Here is an 18,225-nt window from a genome sequence, read left to right as displayed (position 1 = left end):
CTCCTTTCCTGTAAAACACCTGAAGTCATTCACAACAAAAATTACTTGTGTTATTACTTACATTTACCTATATTACAACTGTTTATCTGTTCCCTTTAAAAGCCTCACTTGCTACCTCCTTTATTCAGTGCACCTTGCTAAGTATTTGTATGTCAATATAATTACCCTGTAATTTCAAACAAAGTACACTGACATTCCATTTAATTACAGGGGATTACACTTTTTTTCTGAGGCCATAAGGAGAAGTAGAATAAAAAATAGAAAACTTTCTTTTATTCAATTAGCTATCTATCAAATTACAGAAAAAATAGAAACATGGCTATCCCTCAGTCACAAAAGTAAAAGCCAAAACAATTAAATAGTGCTCAAATCTTTCCTCTGATGTAATTCTCAGACAGGCAGAGATGCATAGCATCAAGGCTTTTTGATGGATTGTGCTAATTATTATGATTCAAAAGCATCCTATTTCAGGTTCTTGCTCATTAAGAGTTAGAAAGGCTAATTGGATTAAGTAAATATGTCATTTTCCAATACAGCCATATCACAAAGGAGTAATGCCACTTGGTGCCTTTCAATTTTTTTTAATAATTGCGGTCATCAGATTACGTATTTGCACAGACATATTGAGCAGTGTGGTACATCCATTTCATACTGCTAATTGCTGTAATCCCATCAGACATATTATTTTCAATGGTAACACTCATATAATGGGCACCTATATCATTCTCTAGCATGCTTTGCTACCTGTCTGAAATTCTTGTGAAGACAAAAATGTCCTTTTAAAAAGCAAGCTAATTGAGTTTTGTTTTGAATATGTTTAAAGGTTTGAAGACGCTGGTAATTTACTATATTTGTTCTTCAAGTCCTGTTGAGGGAGAACTATGAAAGACACCTGCTTCCCACCACCATCCACTGGACAGCTGATGCTCTGATGCAACTTCACAACATGCCTCTCTGCTTTCTCTCAGCCCCCACCCCCCCTTTTCTCTCTGCACGCTCATTACAGATGCCCTAGTTTGCTTGTGAGCAAGGAGAGCCTCGCTAGCCTCATTACAAACTTGGACACCTCCCATCTTTTGTACCTTTTTTCCAGACAAGATCTCCCACATTCATGCTTGTATCCCAGAAGTAGCATAAAAAGATTCATCAAACATGTATAAAGGAGTAGAGCTCACATCTCATCTGAATCTTCGCAGTAACCGCTGAAGAGGAAGGTGTCTGTGACGGAAAGTGCCGCTGCAAATTAACAGGCAAGGAAAGACAAACTAGGCGAAGCAAAAATGCATTTTAGCTGGAAACTGTGACACAAATTTACGGGATTAATGCATATTCAACAACACATCTAGGCATTTCTTAAGTAAATGTTACCTCATTAGCCCTCTTGTTGTCATGATGTTTTGCATTTGGCATTTTGGATGAAAGAAAAATTATGCCACACTTTTGACTGAGCAACGCTGATTGAAAATTCACAAAGAATGCACTTGTACGGCAAATGCAAATGTTTAGTCATGTTTTCCCAGCTTTTGCAAGTGTTTTTGTGAGACAGGGAGACACAGGGTGCTTCAGAGAACCAATCAAAACTTTGATAAAAGCAGGAAATATGGCTAATTTAATATTTCCACATTTCTGCTTGAGAATTTTATCAAGAAAAATTGAAATCAAGATTTGTGTAAAATTCTACATGTTTATTTTCTTGTCAAAAAACACACAGGAGGGTTAAACCATGCAGCTCACAAATGTCTAATGGATTCTGAAGCCTGTTAGCTTAGCATAAATACAGGAAATAGGAAGAAGTTGTTTCATTCGATTAGCTAGTTGTGATGCTAAGTGTGTGAAATCCTTATATAAAGTTTGGTTTGGTTTGGTTTTTTTGTGGTTCGTATTTTCATATGATTACCAAAATAAATCCATGTTAAAAACTGCTAAAGAGGCAACAGATCACAACAATGACACTGTTATAATGGGTGTATTTTATGGGCATGCTCACATATTAAACATTATAGTTATACTGGTTAACAACAACATTAACCAGTATAACTACCTGTTTTACCTTTGACACAAAGAAAAGTGAGATTTCCACCTGCTTCTATCCACCACTGGTATATTTTGCAAAACAAAGCTTCCCTTTTTTTTGCAGCAATACCTGCTGCATGCAGTGCCTTGTTTGAAGTAAATTTTAACACTTTAGTTAATGAGAATTTGAAGGGTTTAATTTACTTATATAAAATTCAGTCTGCTAATATAACAATTAATATTATTACAGATTAACCAGCACTTTAAAAGCAGTGTTGAATCAAATTAAACATAAGCTGTTTACTCCAGTTAAATACTGAATGAACAAATGTGAGAATGGTACTGATCTCGTTTTCTTGCCAACAGAACAATTACCATCCCCATTAATTAACAGCACATTTATTAAAATGAAAAACACATGGATGACATGATGAGCTACTTTGTTCTGTCTCACTGAATAGCAGGTCCTTCACCTGCCGCAATTTATTGTTAGGTAAGTTTACACAGGCTATTTGAAAAGTCAAAAATTGCTGGTAAGCTCTGTTTAATGTTCCTCTTCAACGCAGGAAACATCGAAGGACATGAAAAATACTTGAAAAATATCTTCTGATTCTTGTTCCCTTCATACTTCACACCCGAAGGCCTAAGCTGTGCATTGTGTGCAACGGAAAGGGCAGGCCTTGACAAATTGAATTTTTTTTCATCCTGCTTACCCCTTGGTCAGTGAATTTCATGTAGCAGGCACTACTTACTTAGAGATTCAGTGTCAAGCAAGAAAAGGCTCAGTGTGAGTGATGATGTACAGTCAAGGGTGATTACTGAGCTTCGACGTAAAATGCTGTATTCACTTTTCAGTGATTTTATTTTGTCTTTGCCTTAGCACACATCTTTAAAAGATAACACATCTTTGTAACCGAACAGCATGTGACACAGACAGATAAACACATGTACTACACGCTGCTAGTGTCCAGTCGATAGCATTATTCCTATTATCCAACCACATCTCCAACGAAATGCAGCAACAACTAAAGAACTATGCTTCTATGTGTATAATTATAACTTCTAGAGTTTGTGTATGCAAGAGAGGAAGACAGCAAGAGTGAGAGTGCAATATCTCACAAAGACTCTCCTTCAGTGCACTGAACACAGTTAAAAATACACACTGCAATTTAAACTTTGAACTTTTCAGTTGCTAATTTAATCTGTCACACTCTTCACAGGTTCAACACTCGGTGCAGAACAAGATTTCAAGCTTAGTCACAATACACTGGCAGAATCTGCAATAGAGCACACCCACCTAGGACAAGTGAACAGGTTAGAGAGATCAAAGTTGTAAATATTTCATGTGCCTCAAACAGTGGTGAGTTGTACAAAGGTCTGTTTCAGAAGCAAAGTAGATAAAATAGGACGATATCAAACATGGTTAATAATGCAAGTTAGAATTAGGTTGGGTATACAATATGAAAACTAAACTAAATAAGAGGGAAGTAACAGCTTGAAAGCTGAACAGTTCATACATTAAGCATAGGCTGACATTTGTTTCATTTCTTCCTGTCTGCTTCCTCTGATTGCTTTCTCTAGAATGTGAGAAGTCCTAAAAGAGGCATAAAATTAAACATGACAACACCAGTGTTGTAACGCTTGACTATGCTATAAATGACTATGCTATAAATGACACACTTTTTCTTCTTTATAAAATATGGAGAAAGTGAAAACAAACAATTTAATGGTTCTTGTATAACTCAGTGGTCTTGTTTATCACTGAGAACATTTATTCTGTGGTTTCTGTAAAACTGATTGATTAATTGACTGAATTCACAAACGTTAAAGGAAAAATGGTTAAAAAACATCTGTATTCAAACAGGCAAGCACGTTTTAAAGACCACATGGCCAGCTTGTGTAGCAACAAGCATATGGATAATATCAATGCATATCATTACATCTGCACATTCTGGCAGCCGCTTATCATCCTGTATTTCCACACATGCTGTAAACAGTTTAATTTTAGAAAAACAGCTGCAGAGAGGTACAGTTAAACTATGTAACTGTAACAACTTTGCCAACATACCAATTGTGTCCCAGTAGTTAGCTAAATCTGAAAATGAAGCAGACTACTGTTACTCTGCTATGAAGTGTGAAGTAATGATGTGTCTGTTACATAATTGCCTTGTTTTTTCTGTGTCTACCCCACTTGGGCATCATGGTGGTGCAATGGTTAGCATTGTTGCCTCACAACGCGAGCATTCCTTCTTGGGCTCCCACAGGACTATGAGAGCTGAATTGGCTGAGCAGTAGATAAAGTGCTTAAAGTTTATAGAATAAATTGTTGTATGAGGCTGTGGTGAAACACAGCTTCTGGCCTAAAGCACTCTGAGTGATCACCGTGACCAGAAAAGCACTAAATAAATTCTGGTGTGGTTCCATCAGTGTCTCTGTTAGTAATGAAATGACATCTCAACAGCAGTTCGGTTACAACATTTATACCACAGATTTGGTCTTGGTTTCAGACATTGTTACACTTTGTTCCATTAACAAAAACCCAAAGAGCACAATTCAAAAGCAAGGGCTGCACTAAAACTTTAATGTTTTACGCTGATGTTCGTTTTGGTAATATGGAAACTAAACCTTTTTCCCAATTGACATGACCCTGACCTTTGACCCATGACCTTTAAGTATTACATACAAAAATAGTTGGGCTGAAGCAGAATAGGCTGAAATCTTTAAACTGTAAAAACTGTAAAATTAATGTAACCTTGTAGGGCACTGTATTGAAAAAACAAAAGAAAAAATGTGTTGTACAGCTCTCTTCGTGCCCTTTCGTCTGATATACTACTTGGAGATTTTTTCAAGGTCAACTTTGACTTTGGGTGCTAACAATGAAGGTTTAGCTCAAATGCTTAGCCAATTTAGATACTCATGGAGTTTTTGCTGATTTTGACCTTGACCTTTCACCAAACTTGAATCAGCTCGAGCTGTTATTAGTATCTCGCATGACACAAAATTTGAAAATAATATCTTAGTAATAATATCTGAAAACAGATTCTCAGATTATCTTTAACAATTTATGTATCTACTGTATATCGTACGTGCTGGGAATGGCTCTAGCCTTCAATGAGAATGAAAAACACGAGTGGATCGAGAACAGGTGAACAGTTGGATTCTCCACATTAAGCAAAAGTTAGGAAGTGGAAAGAAATACTGACTTTTTGTTCACAAATCAAATTGAGTGTTTATTCAATTCAGTTCTGTTTGATTTAAAGCATGCAAACTGATCACAGTGGTGTCAAGTAATATTTTAATGTTGGTATTTTAGTATAAAACCACAATTTTCTTTCTACTTACTATGTGCTATACAGGGTTAAGACCTTAATAAGTGGTTACTGCTACATTTGGCTTGCCCTTGGTTTATTACTGAGCTAAAAACAAGAGAAGCTCATCTGAAACTATTGCTGTCTTGTGACATGTTGTTGAGCATTGAGACTCTAGCAAAAAAAGTTATCAGAAACTTGTACCTGAAAGTACAAATCTGGTGTAAATTGTTGCAACCTTTGCCCTTTTTGTGAGGGCAACTGACTGTGACTATGTCTCACTTTGATTTTCGGGCAGGAGTGGTTTCTGTTCGATGAACATCATGTTAAAGGGAATTTTCATCCTGGCTCTCAGCTCTATTTTTTCTCCCTCTTTCTACCCGTGGCTGGTACTACAAACCCCAAGGGTAATCTAAAACATCTGGATGGAAAATGTTGCACTTAAAAAAAAAACTGCACTTATCTTCAAAATGGATAACATATACATTATGTCGTTACCTAAAATTGCTCTTCTGAAAAAAAAAATGTTTAAAGCAAAGGCTTCCAGTTGAAACTTGTCATATCCAGACTGATCGTATCCTGCTTCCTCTCAGTCACTCACCTGTTTCTATTCAGCGCAATTTAGTGTAAACTCGGGCTGACTCACACGATAAATAAATGCATGTTGTTTTGTGTTTTGCCAAATGAGTGAAGTATGGATGCACTTCCACACTGTGAAAAACAGCCAGAATTGCTGCCTAGACTTGGTGTGATGACATTTCTGGGTTACCTCTCCAAGCTTCAAGCACAAAAACCAACTCTTCTGTACACACACAAACACACACAAAGAAAAACAGACAATACATTCAGTGCATGTACTAATATACTCAAATGTAAGTTGAAATACTGTATAATACAGAGCTGGCAAGTCTTTAAGTGTAAAAAGCTGAAAACACCTCAAAGAAGTTTTAAAATAAATTATATGTTGCAAAACAGTTACAGTGTTTAATTAATTTACATGAGTGCTAGTTATTTCTTGTAGGTTTTATGGCATCATAACTGTCAATCAAAGACAGAGACATAATTCAAGGATTTTTTTTTAATATAGACTGAGTTGGGACTCTTCATTTAAGTATGTCCTTGGGACAGAATCAGGAGGCATCATCTCCTTGGGACAGGTGGCTTAAGCACTTAATCTCATCTAAACTAAAGTAAGTAGACTGGCCTGACTGAATATGGTGGGTTCTTTATCAGACCAAAGACTAAAGTAATCAATCTCATTTTAACTACAGCAGCTTCACTTCCATCTGAAGCAGTTTAACCATATTTGTAATTAATACAACCAGAAATTGTCTCTTTTTGAGAGATGTAAATGAGTCTAATACTCCCATACAAAAGCAAGAGTTACATTCTTTGTTTGTCAACCACTAAAACTTAAGCAAGCTGAAACTGCTTACATCTCATCAGACTTAACGGCTGCTGCAGTTCTGCACTTAATGCAAAATACTTTATTCTTCCTATTGATCCGTTGGGGAAAGGTGAAGTCTTCACTCATGGCCAAAACCAATAATGAATGCTGATACTGGTGTGATACCTCCCTGTCAAATACAGGGGGTCCTTTGCACTCAGCAGGCACACCCACTGAGCATAGAAATTGTGCTTGGCTGAGGATACACTTACAATCCACATTGACACTTGTCAGTAAGCTTTTCATTTCTCCCTCCTCCTAAATACCTATCCTCTTCCCACACACACACACCTACACTTGGCACACCTACACATCTGCATAGGCAGTTATTGATAAAAACAACATTCTTAAAATAATATAGAGAAAGATAGATACAAACATTTTAACGATATACAAGAAAACTCTTAACGTTCCAGCCAAAAAATACCCTGGTTTATCTTCCTTTCATCCAACTTGACTGTTACCAATTGTTTACCTTGTTAGGCTTCCTTATCTGTGAAAAGTTTGGTTTTAATATTTTTCTTGTGGCCCCAGGGCCTTTCTTTTTGCAGTATACCTCTGATTTTTAACCTAAAAAAATGGTAGCTGAACCTTGAGAATTTGAATTTTTAAAAAAAATCCAAGTTTGTTATGATACTGTACCATGACTGAGAGGTATCAGAATACATCTCTGACATAAATTTGTTTTATTTATATTTTAATATTATTAACAATAGTCACATCTGTGGTGTCGATAAACAAATCTAAAAGGCACTTTTACGCATTTAAAACCTATTTCCCCTTTCTGCCTCATGCTGACAGACCTTTATCCATCAAAATGCAAAGATTTACTCATTTACAAGAGGAGCTGCGCTTCTGCAAATTACTCCATATAAGTTTAGTGAACAGAAAATTATGATATTTGTGCTTTTTTCTGAATTTATGTGCCAATAAAAGAAGCATTGCAGGAAAAGGGCCAGAAAAAAGATTTTTTTCCCCATCTTTTTATACTTAAACTAGCCTGCGGTGCTTTTTCAAATTAATCATTTCGTATTTATTGGTGAGTCACACAAAAATGCATTGCGGATACAAATTTTAGTGTTAAATTACATACAGGTGATGTCTTCTGAATGTCACACATGAATAAAACAGTGAAGTAAGATCGCATTTGCAGGGGGAAGAATGCTGTTCATTGAGTTACACAGATCAAAAGTGTTTTGAACCTTCAGCGTTCCACTTCTGCATGCTTTAATACTTTATCATCAAACTACGTTGTGCGACCACCGTTCCACCACTAACAACCATCCACTGGCAGTAAGGTTTAGTACTAGCAGAGATACTGAATTGTCTGCTGTAAGGAGGAAAATCAAGTAATCAAAAAGAAATGTCATTTTCATTTATAATTTTGGTTTGAAGCATTATGAAAACAGCATAATTGAGCTAAAATTGTTATTGTGTCACATGTGTCACTTTGAAGTGATCCACTATACCCTTTAACGATTTCAAACATGCAGGTCCACTTGTTAAAGTGCATATATTTGAAGTTATTACCTGCAACTTTTTTTGCATCACATGCAGTGAGTCTTCTTGTGCCTCCAAGAGTTGAAACATTAATTGTGACCCAGTGGGATTACTTAAACCCAGCATGTGGTCTTGTTAATACTCAAGCTATGAAAGGGACAGGCCGCTGCATGTTCTTAGCTGAAAAATGAATGTACACTCAACGATAACTCACACTACAAATGAAGAATTTGTATAATCTTTTTACTCAAGCTACGGGGCTCTTCCTGCTTTTTTTCCTGACATTAACACTTTGCTAAGAACGCCACAGCTTAAGTCAGCTGTCATAATGTTATATATTGCCTTTAGTCAGTGATAGAACTTTAACACTGTTTGGGGAAATACAGAATCAACATTTCCATAGTTTTGTGAAGAGAAACATCACCTTTGAGTTAAGGTCTATGGGAAAACAGACAAGCTATTGTGTGAAAATTGCTATTTTTACTGGTGATCAGTCTTTGTGTTTATCTTTTGTCTCTTTGATGCCTTGAAGAATTCTTCCTTTTCACTCACTGCCAAATGCAGAGTTAAGCAAAAGTCACCTTGAGGATACAGAACTGGGCTTCAAACACGATAATTTTCAGTGTTTCAGTGACGGTCACATGATTATTGTACCATTACTGCAAAAGTCTTGAGGCACCTCAGTTTTTTAGTTTTTTTCTAATGTGCAAGGAAATGGGAAATAGTTGGATGATTTACTAAAATATGTGCAAACATAAATGGAAACCACAGTATATAAGGGGAAAGAGAGTTTCGACAATCCTAACAAGCCTGAAAGTCCATTTTTGGTAGGACCGCCTTTATTTTTCAACATAGCCTGAATTCTCTTGGGGTGTTGCCTTTTGTTCTGTTCTCTGTCAGGGTGATCCCACATTGTTGGAGTAATGTTGAGGTCCGTGCTCTGGGGAGGCCAGTCTATGACCGATAGTGTTCCATTGTCTGTTTTCCTATCCAGCTTTGCTTTTGCTGTATTGGCAGTGTGTCTGAGATCATTGTCATGCTGGAAAATGAAACCATTATTAGGGCTGTGCCATATCATATCATTTGTGAGGATTAGCTTTGACTGTTTGGTATAAATTTTTACATGATATTTTTACACTGACGATGTTGTAGCATCCCCATGCCTTTGTGTTCCCCAATGCATGCAAGCAGAGAAGCCCAGGCATAACTGACAGCAACAGCCACAAGTCAGCCAAAACTAAAACTACTTCAGCAACCTCCAACAAAGCACAGCACTCAGCAAAATATGCAAGGAAAATTGTTCCTGCCAAAGGTGGGAAGAACAAATGTGTTTCATGACTCGAGGAAAAAAACACACACATTGTCCAGGCTACGAAGGAAGACATACAGTACAGGCAGCTAATGATGTTCAACCCATTCAATTATTGATGTGTTTACAAGGTGGCAAAACAGGGCTTAAAGCATGAGCCAAGACTCAACAGCAAAAATATGGCTCATATTTATAATGTAATAATATTAATAATTTGGTACTTTATTTATTGTTAAACTACACTCCCTGGGTTACTTTTGTGCTTACATTCCACACATCTTGTGTCTCTCTGGCACCACACTGCTGGTAGCACCTTATTTTTATAAAATAGATTCACACTTCAAATCAGGAAGTGTGTCCTCAATGACAGTAGCTCATTGGAAAAGAAGGATGGAAAATGTCTTTCATTTGCTGCTGCCCGAAGCATCGATAAAATGCTCCAAATGTCTTTTTTGTCAGAAATATCATAAATTTTCTCAAAGTGTCATAATCTAATTTTGAGGTCACATTGCCCACCATTAAAAATCAGGGGTTTTCCAGTATTGCATGGTCAAATAAAAACCTGATGGTATTTCTCCTCATTCATAATTACACCAGTTTTGACAAGATCCCCAACACCACTGACTGAAAAGCAGGTCTAAACCACTTTTTTGAGAATGCACTGCACACAGTGCTAATATATGCAAGTTTTCCCCTCTTTGCGAATCACCCTGTTGGGGGAAAAAGGCAGCCAATGTGTAAAAGAAAAACTCTTAAAAACAAAACAAAAAAATCTGGAGAACTATTTCTCGAGATGTCTTGATGCATGCTCAATCATCCAGGTAAAAAACTCCCAAAAAGATGATTCTGTTCATCTGGACATAGATGAACAGCCTGGGAAATGTTTCGTCACTCATCCAAGAGTGACGACTTCTCAAAACCACTTTAATGACAAGAAAGTCTGGGAACCTGGAAGCTAAATATAAAGAAATGAGGGGCAGCTCAAGACTTTTGCACAGAACTCTAAATCAAACAAAACCACAAAATGTTATAAAATAACTATGAAACATCCATTTTTTTCCTGTCTGAAAGTTTGCATTGACTAAAATAGGTCTTTTACCACCATGCTGCTATTTTCTTCTCAAGGCTGCATTAAAGCTCTTTGGTAAGCGTTTCCTCTTCATATGTCCTTGCAACCTTGATAACCATCACTCCAGTGCCCTCCATATAAGTCAAGCATGAAATGTAGGCAGGAGAACTGAGATGGCAAAGACAAATAGCATTGTATGCATCACCTTGTCAGCATGACAGACAAATGAAGTCTCCTTCAAATATAAAAAGGATTAGTGAACATCTGCACTGACAACAAATATCCCTATTAAGTTCCACAAAAAAACAGCAGCGCTGGCACTACATCACTTAGTTCTATGTTTTGATATTCTATGTTGCATTTTCTTGTGCAGGGGTTGTTGTCCAATGAGTTGCTTGGAATCCGTTGCTAATCATGGCTGCTGATTTGACAGAAGTCTGACCTCTCTCCACTGATTAAGGACTGTGCCATTTAAAACCCGATTGAAGAGCACTGTAGAGGTAGGTCGCCAGTTATTGTTATTAAAAGTCAGTCATACATCAACCATAACCTTTAGTGGCCAGTAAAGGTAATGAGGTTTGGATAAATCTGTACAATTAATATGTATTATATCCATTTAAATGTCTGCAAACAAAAGCTCCATTTTATTAAAGATATAATAGAGATGGACCAAAATTCTGAGTCAGAGTAAAAAATTTTGTTTTTGCTGTTATTTATTTCCTCTTTTGTGGCAAGGAAACAAATACATCTTCTTTTAAAAGGCTTTCATTTCTTCAGCACACTATCTTTGCACATCTAGTGCACAGCACTGTAGAGCTACAGTAATGTGCAAAAGGCTTATTTCTTCATATTTTGCTCCCAAGGAGCTAGACTCTCTTTTATTTATTTATTTTCTAAATAGCTCTCCTGGCCCTCTAGCCCTGTGGTATAAGCAGAAGAGGATGGATGGATGGATGGATGGATGGATCTCTCCAGGTTTCTACAGGTATGCCAAATTACACACAAATTGTACTGAAAATCATCAGGAGAGAGGTACAACAGTGTCTACAGTCATCTGTAAAACACAACGGAGGCTCTGGTGAGGTTTTGGGATGCTTTACATTCAGTGCTATTGAGCATCTTCTCAAACTTGATGGAATTATGAAGGCAAAAACGTGCGATTCGATTTGATCCATTATGCAATACCATCTGGAAAGCATGTAATTGGCAACAACTTCATTTTCCAGCATGAAAATGGTTCCCAGTACAAGGTCAATGCATTTAAAGCATACCTGGATAGAAAAACACAGTTAAAGACTATCAGTCATGGATCGGTCTCCCCAGAGCCCAGACCTTATTGAAGCAAGTGGGATCATCTTGATAGAGAACAGAACAAAAGCAGCCAACATCCAAAGAAGAGCTCTGAATGTTCTTTAAGAACCCCAGAGAACTTTTCCTGAAGACTGCTTAAAGAAATGACAGGGAAGCTTGCCTAAGAGAGTTGCGGCAGTGTTGAAGAATAATTGGGTCGTACCAAATATTGGTTTTTTAACCTCATTAGGATTGCACAAACTCTTGCCTTATATACTGTATTGCCATGTATATTTGTAGTGTTTTCCCATTTTATATACAGAAATGAGGGGTGGCTCTTTACTTTTGCAGAGCAGTGTAGGTCACATGTCATTCTTATTAAAATTCATTGGTACATCAACCATAACCTCAGCTGCCAGTAAATGTGTTGACCTTTCAGATAAATCTATCAAATCAGCCTTGATAGATTTATCTATCAAGTCGGTATATCTCATTTATATCCATCCAACTGTTTGGAAGCAGAAGCTCAATTTCTCTCAGCTAAACAAAACTTCTGCTGCCCTTCAGTAAGCCTCCCAACCTCTCAAACCTACATCATATTGAGCATGATGAGCAATTTAAAGCTGCCAACATTCGCAAAATTGCAATATTTCTACATTAGTGTATTGTTTGACTTCTTCAACTGCGTTAAACAAGTGCAATCTTTGGCTTAAATGAACAGCAGTCAACAATATTAACACTAATCATGGCTCACCAATAGCAAACAATCACACTGCCACTCCAGATGGCTGTCCATTTGACTAAAAGCCTCTAATTGTGAAGTCCTTATCACAAGACTGGGGCTAAAATTAAGATGCATAAAACTCATTAAGGCTGACACTCCAAACAAAGCACAAAAGCGTCTTACATATCCATCCACAGAACCCACGGGTGCAGTCATGTGCTTTGTCCAGACAGACAGGCAGGACCCCAAACAATGTGTGAGAGTCAGCCCCAGTAACCAAAGAGAGGAGGTGATGTATTGCACGCTGACATGGAACAATGCAGTCTGTTTTACCTGAAGGCGAATCTTTCTACCCCATCAATTTGTTTCAGTGGACAGAGGCACCCTGTGACATCCTCCATGCAGTGTTTGTTAGCCGCTATCTCAGAAGACACCTGCTGTCTTTGAGCAATGACAAAAGGTAAGTAAACCGTATCTTCAAGGCAACACAAAGAGATTTCTAATAATCACAAGACATTTTTTTCTGCCACTTTCTTCATGACAGCTGAATGCTTTCGTGTCCCTTTTAATCTGACTGTGGATTTTTTAAACATGTCAGACTGACAGCAACGGTGACGAAGGGGTTCGGTTGCAAATATAGCTGCCAGGCTGACCAATATGACTATGGCTGTTGTTCAAACACAGATGAAACGTTAACACTGTCGATTAACCTCCATTTCCTCCTCTAACAAGCTCCCTTTTGTGACTAAGGTTACAGCTTAACTCATTTTTGAAGCAGATGGACAAAAAAAATAAATCCCTTTACAATAGCACAATTTTTAACTGGGATATGATTAATTGAGGGACTAGTCCGGGGTTTATTTTTAACTCACTGAGCCTTGAAACAAGTCGACCCGCGGCACCACGGCTCTCTGCTCTTCCTGTACATTCATTATGCCAGCCTACCAGGGAGTATTATGTCTTGTAACAGCTGACTGTGAGTTGACACTGTGAGGCTTAGGGAGCCTTAGAAACTCTGATTGGGGCACACTCCCGGTGTAGAGACTGAGGTCTGTCTGACATGTGTGACTCCTGAGGCAAGCGTGTTGCTAAATGAACAGAGACAGGGACAATGGCATGACCCACTTCTATCAGGACTACCCTGTTTTCTTTATCAAAAAAAAATATATATATATGTTTGTATCCCACAGGTACGGCTCTGCACTGATGGTGGAAAATATATAGCGGCCAAAAGCTTAAACATCCCCATCACCAGAGGACAGGAAGGGCAAAAGGGGGGAGGATGTAAATGATGGGAACGGTGATTCAGGGAGTCAGGTTAATCTATAAGCTTTCAGCAGTTTTCTCTCTGCATAAAGCAGTGTGACATGTTTTGGTAAGACCCTACATTAGACTTCAATGTAGGGCTGCTCAATTAATCGAATTTTAATCACGATTACGATCTGGGCTTTCAACGATCATTAAAAATGACTGAGCCGATTATTAGCCCCTCCCTCATTTATCCGCGACACCTTAAAGGCCGGTCCGTGAAAATATTGTCGGGCATAAACCGTCCGTGGCGCAAAAAAGGGTGGAGACCGCTGATTAAGAGGACCCGAGGGAAGCTCGGAAAGCTAAGCAGAAGTTATTTGGAGAGGAGAGTGACTGCCGTTGGTTGAAAAGAGAGTTTAAAAAAAAACTTCAGTGGTGTTGCACACTATTTTATATTATTTTTTAAAGTCATTGTTAACCCTTTAAAGCCGGTCAGAGCAGCACGCTCCGTTTTGTGTAACTATTTTTAAATCCCTTTAGAACCTGAACCGTGTAAGCTAGCGCAATAATTTGTTTTGCATATGAAACCGGAGGAGTTGTACTTACATCTTATGCCATCAGCTTGTCCTCAGTCACGGTTTCGTTCCACATATAGCTTTGCAAAAATTGCATAAAAAGCGCTTGCAGGAACAAAAACATAATATTCCAGAAACACGCTTTGCCGATCCATCAGCTGTTCGTAACACTTCCCACAGTGAAATGATGCACCTGCTGTTTTCTTTGCAAATTTGCATCATAGGATTGTTTTTTGTTTTTCCTGCAGTATATAAAAATTGCTGTATCTCCAAAATAAAACTATGAGGACACTCAAAATAAATTTCCTGTTGTTGTAAACTATTTTTTGAAACTTTATTGTATTTAAAGTTTTGAGGGATAAACCTCTTAAATTTCTCCAAGTAGAAATATATGTAAACAAAACAAAAGCGATTTTCTATTTTTTTTTGTAGTTTATTGCACTTTTTTGCAATTTATGTAATTACTATGGACTTAATGCATACATATTATTAAAATATGGGCTATAACAGTTGTATTGATGTATAGAAACTTGAAATGCTCCCACAAATGGCACTACAGCATGTAAAAAAAAAAATAATATAAGCTCTGGTGGACTTGGTTCTATAGTAGGTCTTAAAGGGTTAAATAAATATCGTCAAATAATCGTGATCTCAATTTCAGTGAAAATAATCGTGATTATCATTTTTGCCATAATCGAGCAGCCCTACTTCAATGTCCATTTACCCTACTTGTAATATTGCGCTGGTTAATAATGATAAGGCAACTATTACAGGATATATATCACCTCTAGATTTGTCTAGTCACCACGCAAGAAATCTTTCTATTCCGTTTTTTTTTTCTTCTTTTTATATTGGTTATTTAAAAAAGGGAAAATAAGGGGAGAAAGATGCCTTTGTCCCTCTGCATTAATTAACGAGAGCTAAACCTGGACCCTCAGCTTCTTTTACCCCATGTAAGCTTCGCACATAAGCCAAGCAAGCAGCTGAAGATGGTCACTGTGAGGGCGCACGAAACACTGGAGCTGTGCACATTTGCCTTAATTGTGCGCAGTCTCATGTGGCCCTTTATCAAAGAGCAATTACACACAGATAAAATACACAATCGGCCGCTTGTATACTCAAACGGGTCTCCTCTGAACACAATCAAACCAATTAACTAACGAGTCGTGCACGGATTTAAAAAAAAAAAAACGTGCCGAGATTGCTCCGTTTCCCGCGAACAATACCCCCACTCCCCACGATCCTCTTTGAATAATCACCAGCACTTTGTCACTTTCAGTAGAATATGTAAATATGCCAAAGGATTCTGATCGATCCCCTGTTCGGTGATGCTCCCACGCTAAAGAACTATTTGTGTGGGGAAAAAGAAAAGAAAAGAAAATGTGACAATGATTATTTTTGCCTGTCACTTGTTCCGCTCACCTTTCACACGCTGTGGGACAGCGGCGCTCAAGCACAGGGCGACGGAAAGGAGTAGCGGTCCCATCCTCTCACAATAATCAGGTCCGACTTCCAAGGTTACGGAGCTGTGGGTAAAATCGCGTGGCAATAGCCCAAACTTCTCCTTCCTTTGCTCCGGCTGGACTGTGAGGGTTACCCTGAGAGCTGTTGCTATATGACTATGTCCTCTCAGGTAAAGTCTTGCGCTGTGATAAAGTCGACAGAGAGGGAGACACAGAGAGACAGAGTGAGAGACTCGCCACCTGGATTTTGTCCTGCAGGAACAAGTGGACTGTGCCTGCCGGGCACTCCTCTGCTGCTGCCTCCGCGCTCCTACCGCAGTGGTGCGATGTAGTGGAGAGAGCGACGTGTGCGCTCACTCGGTGCTGCCGGACGACTACTGTCAAACCTCCCAGAGTCAGAAGAATTATCACTTCCGCTACACACATACAAAATAAAACTAGAAGTGATGACTTTTAATTTGAACTGCGCTTCATTTGATGTCTCGTGTATTCAAATAAATAAATAAATAATAATTAGAATTTTAAAAAAAAACAAATAGTACCATGTTTTTCGCCGACTTTTATTTTCTTATTTTTAATTCTCTCTCTCTTTCTGATATCATGTCATGTAGAGTTTAAGCCAATGCCTGTTTACGCAGTTAGTTGTATTTATAAAGTTATTTTTAGAAATATTAAAAATTAAGTTATAAAGCTATTTTTTAAAGGATAAATAAGTTTGGGGTTTTTTTTTTTCTTACTATTTTTTTTATTGTTTTAAAGGTGCAGTCACACAGTCAAAACGTTATACAGCTTGGACCACAGTCACTTTGGTCCTTTGGTCACTCGGAGGATGCTTCATGGTAGGCTTTATTGGTGGAGCAAACTCTTCCTCCTCCCACTCCCACCGCCCGAAAAAAAATAAATAATAGAGAGAGAGCTTTAAAATAATTCTTCCAAAAGTCAGAACTTGCTAGAAATTTAAATTGCGCATAATCAGCCTCTCCCAAACTCCTTATTTCACTCTCAGATTTCTGTTTTTTAAGCCTCCGGAAGTTGGATGCTCAGCAATTAATTTAGTAGTTTCAAAAGTATTTTTCTGGAAAGCCTTGATGAGTTTTAGTATCCTCAACAAAAAGATTAAATTGGAAAATTCTTTATCGCATTAGGATACTGGCCGTAATGTTCTATGAACAATTTTCATTTTGTAGATTCTCCTGTTGTTTCTAGGAGAGAGAAAAAGATGGCACTGACTGAACAGCATCTCTGAAACAGAGTTTAACGAACATCTAATTAACGCATATTAATTTACACAAACCACAACTTCCCTGCTTACAGCGAGTTTCCAGTTTACAAGCCATTTCCATCCTTCAACTGAAGATCTTACTGAAACATAAACTTTAATAAGTAACCTACAATAACGCATCCATGCTTTTTCACAGCGTGTGCAGACTGTTTATGCATACTGAACGTATACAGGTGTCTCACTGGGGTGTGACATTCTCAAAATTAGATTATTTCTCAAGAGGGTGGCACCACACTGATTGTTCCTTTGTGCCACGTGTGATATTTCGCCCACCTCTGATTGGATTTTCATGAATCTGGGTTGAGTTAAATTAATGTGACAATTGCACTTTGCCAATTATAAACTGACACTGATTAACTCATGGTGAGAACTGTGATTATGGGCCCCGACCAACTCCCCACATATATTTGTTCAACATAGCTATCTTACTCCTCAATAACATTTTTGATCTGTTTTCTAAGAAATAATAATAGTATTTAAAGACATTTTCTGCAATAGCATACTGGCTGCAGACATTACAATGACATGTTCTCCTTACACGAATAACTGATCCATGAATAAATGCACTGTTTCATTCCATATTTGTGACCATTGCCATTTCTGCACATCTGAGAGAGAAGTTTCCAGAACGAAAGAAAGAAAAGTAGCAGGACTCTGACTTTAAGTCGATGTCTTTACCCAACAGTCTGACCTTGAGATGCTTTCAGGCTCCTCATTATGAATCATGAAAGATATCAGGTGTCTTATGGTTTAATGTAGATAGAGACCTATAACTGTATGCACTTGGTCAAGACTAATAAATCATCCACAGTGGCCACAGTAAAGTCTGCTATCATGATAATGAGAAGCTGCCCTCTATTCCAAAGAGCACCTCCCACTGTGTCAGATTTCCAGACTTGTCTCCATTGCACGTAATACTTGGTGGAATAGCACATCCCTCTCCCTCAAAGTATGATCATGTTGGAACATCTGCGTACCATTATATTTAAAAAAG

General features: G+C 37.9%; 2 protein-coding genes across 3 annotated transcripts in view; both read right to left on the bottom strand.

Annotated features, from left to right (window-relative positions):
• The window catches only part of LOC146621139 (uncharacterized), a 34,131-nt gene extending 20,539 nt beyond the window's left edge, over positions 1–13,592 (bottom strand). Inside the window, exon 1 of the mRNA XM_085367670.1 lies at positions 13,533–13,592. Coding sequence (XP_085223796.1) covers positions 13,533–13,592 — 60 coding nt within the window. The remainder of the gene's footprint in view (positions 1–13,532) is intronic.
• Positions 1–16,278, bottom strand: part of edil3a (EGF like and discoidin domains 3a) — a 142,093-nt gene extending 125,815 nt beyond the window's left edge. For both annotated transcript variants that reach the window (XM_085367253.1, XM_085367254.1), the window contains exon 1: positions 15,909–16,278. In XM_085367253.1, the coding sequence (XP_085223379.1) occupies positions 15,909–15,972 (64 nt within the window). In that variant the 5' untranslated portion in view covers positions 15,973–16,278. The remainder of the gene's footprint in view (positions 1–15,908) is intronic.
• Positions 16,279–18,225: the final 1,947 nt, after the last annotated feature.

This window comes from Diplotaxodon limnothrissa, linkage group LG12 (genome assembly GCF_057381915.1).
Source record: "Diplotaxodon limnothrissa isolate DT_005_m linkage group LG12, D_limnothrissa_male_GT1.1, whole genome shotgun sequence".
Lineage (NCBI taxonomy): Eukaryota > Metazoa > Chordata > Actinopteri > Cichliformes > Cichlidae > Diplotaxodon > Diplotaxodon limnothrissa.
The sequence above is the reverse complement of the archived record's forward strand: the minus strand, read 5'-3'. Positions and strand labels throughout refer to the sequence as shown.